Source organism: Octopus bimaculoides, chromosome 20 (assembly GCF_001194135.2).
Source record: "Octopus bimaculoides isolate UCB-OBI-ISO-001 chromosome 20, ASM119413v2, whole genome shotgun sequence".
Taxonomy (NCBI): domain Eukaryota; kingdom Metazoa; phylum Mollusca; class Cephalopoda; order Octopoda; family Octopodidae; genus Octopus; species Octopus bimaculoides.
The window spans coordinates 40,737,648-40,740,459 of NC_069000.1; the positions used below are offsets into that span (position 1 = coordinate 40,737,648).

The window sequence follows — 2,812 nt, forward strand, 5'->3', positions numbered from 1 at the left end:
ATATATATATATATATATATATATATATGTGTGTGTAAATATATATATATATATATATATATATATATGTGTGTATATATATATATACATGTATATGTATATATATATATACATGTATATGTATATATGTATATACACATATATATATATATATGTGTGTACACATACACACACATATATATTTATGAATACACACACACAAATAACATTTGACAACTTAGTAACAAGTGAACCCAAAAAGTCATCTTTTATTAATGTTTACAAACCAAAATGCACTGATTAAGTACTAATGCTGTCTTCAGACTTTACACCCATTTATTATTGGTATTGCTGGTAACTTATTTTATAACCTTCTCCAAAAACGAAATGATAAGTTGGCATCTATGGTTTTGAACTCAAAATCTCAGAGCCCCAAGTTACACACCATACGCTGGCATGCAAATTTAGTACTCTTCCAAACAAATTTGTGCATGTTTGTACGTGCACACACATGTGTGCAATCCTTGTGCTTGTATGTATACATACGTGTGTAAATATATATATAATAAATTTAGTTTTGATTGTAACTTCAAGTTTCACCTGATATCTAATTCAACAAAGCTGAAAGAGTTGTCAGTTGGAAGTCATAATTAAAATTAATTTCATGATAAATTTTATGCTACTTTTAGTATTGGGTCTGCCACATCCATCAGTAAATGGTCTGTTGTTATTCTTAAAATTCCTTTAAAATAACAACTAAATAATTAACACACACAGATACACACACACATATATATATATATTTGTAATATTATTGTACATGCACATACATGTGAAAATGTGTGAAATGCTGATGGAGAGTAAAGGTAAAAAGTAAACAAACTTCTACAGACAATACATGACAAGTATAGCTTTATAGACAGAAAATCACACAATATAGAACATTTTCTAAATGTATTTTTTTTTTAGTTTTATTTATTATTATTATTATCATTTTTACTTTACTGAGAAGAGTCAAGATTTTTTTTTTTTTTTAAATTTGAATAAATATCGTGGTAAATATACATAACGTGTGCTACATTTTGAGCAGCTTTGTTAAAATTAGGAGTTGCTTTTTGTCATAAATCTCCTTTCTGTTTATTTTAAAACAGAAAGGAACAAAAAAAAAACTGACGATAACATAGTGGTTTGACTTGTTTTGCTGTACAAAACTTTTTGTTTTTATCCAGCATCATTAGCAGCACAAGTGAAACATAATTTACAGAGTAACTTACCAACACACCACAACACTCACAACAAAAATAATGATATTAATCAGTAACAATAAATCATTTATTATGTAGGCACAAGGTCATAAATTATAAGGAAGGGAACAGCTGCTTAAATCAACCCAGTTCCTCACTGGTACTTATTTTTATCGACAATCCACCACTGGAAGGGTGAAAGGCAAAGTTGACCTTGGTGTGATTTGATCTCTGAATCTATAGGAACGTAACAAATACTGCCACTGCCCCAACTTAATAATAGTAACAGATAATAACAGCAAAAACATCTATAACAATAAATAGGCTCTAAGCCAGAGATCTGGAAGGTGGGGTAGTTGTCAGTTATATTGTCCCCCAGTTCTTGACTGGTACTTTATTTTATCAACCCCAGAAGGATGAAAGGAAAAGTTCACCTAGCTGGGATTTGATCTCAAGATCTATAAGGACATAACTAAATACTACCACCACACCACTTCAATAATAACAGCGACCGATAATAAATTACACTAATAAGGATAACAGTTTCAATATAGGCATAAGGCCAAACATTTTGGGATAGAAGAAACAGTTGATTAAATGAAATCTAGTACTTAGGTACTTATTTTATTTACTCTAGAAAGATTAAAGGCAAAGTTGGCCCTGGCAGGATTTGAACTCAAAATGTAGAGTGACACAACAAAATACCAGACGGTATGTTGTTCAAAAGCTCTATTGATTCCACCACTTCGCCCTTATAACTCCTTTCCGTAAGCCCAAGCACAAAATGTACTCACAAACGTGGATGGCGATGAGACAAACTGAGATGAAATAAAATAGAGCTCAAAATATTTTCTTTAAAAAAAAAACGAAAAAAATTACTAATAATAATACGGTACATTAAAAATTAAACATAAATTAAGAAACGGGGCTAAGAAAACAAATAGTGACAAAAATAATTATGTAAAGCACCTCTTTTATTTTTACATACTGTCTAAGAACATGCATCCTTCATCTTCGAAGCGATGTAGAAGCTGCTGAGTTCGTTCTTTTTCATCAACCTGAAGTAGAAAAAGAAAGGAAAAAAGATGTAGAAATAACGTATATATATATATATATATATATATAAGGTGAAACCCTGCCAAAAATTTAATGGTTGAGCAGCAAAGATTTTGAGTTTGTGTCAGTTTGACAATGGAGACTTTGCTCATGACAGGGCTTCATCATGGTCATTTGCCTTGTTCCATACATGTAATGAATTTTTATCCCATATTCTTTATTTACTTTAATCAAACTTTCTCTATCTCTCTCTCTCTCTCTCTCTCTCTCTCATTGATAGGAATAAATTACAATAATAATTACAATAATAATGGATATTAGCGTCAAATCTCTCTCTTAAATTTAAATTTAAAACTTTGGATATATAAACAAGGAGAACGATCCCTAAGGAGTCTAATTTAGACTTTTTTGCAGTGAAATCTCCTGCTATATTGGTAACGATTACATAGTTTTCTATGAAAAAGTATAATACAAATAATAAAGGAGTATATGCATATATAAGTACATGTATGTACATACCTACATCTACATGT

General features: G+C 30.0%; 1 protein-coding gene across 2 annotated transcripts in view; it reads right to left on the reverse strand.

Annotated features, from left to right (window-relative positions):
- Nucleotides 1-2,812, reverse strand: part of LOC106877959 (vesicle-fusing ATPase) — a 62,843-nt gene that overhangs the window by 10,131 nt on the left and 49,900 nt on the right. The window contains exon 22 of one of the 2 annotated variants that reach the window (XM_052975029.1): nt 2,193-2,281. In XM_052975029.1, coding sequence (XP_052830989.1) covers nt 2,204-2,281 — 78 coding nt within the window. In that variant the 3' untranslated portion in view covers nt 2,193-2,203. Of the gene's footprint in view, nt 1-869; nt 2,282-2,812 lie in introns of those variants that run through there. The other variant, XM_052975028.1, reaches the window with a different exon arrangement.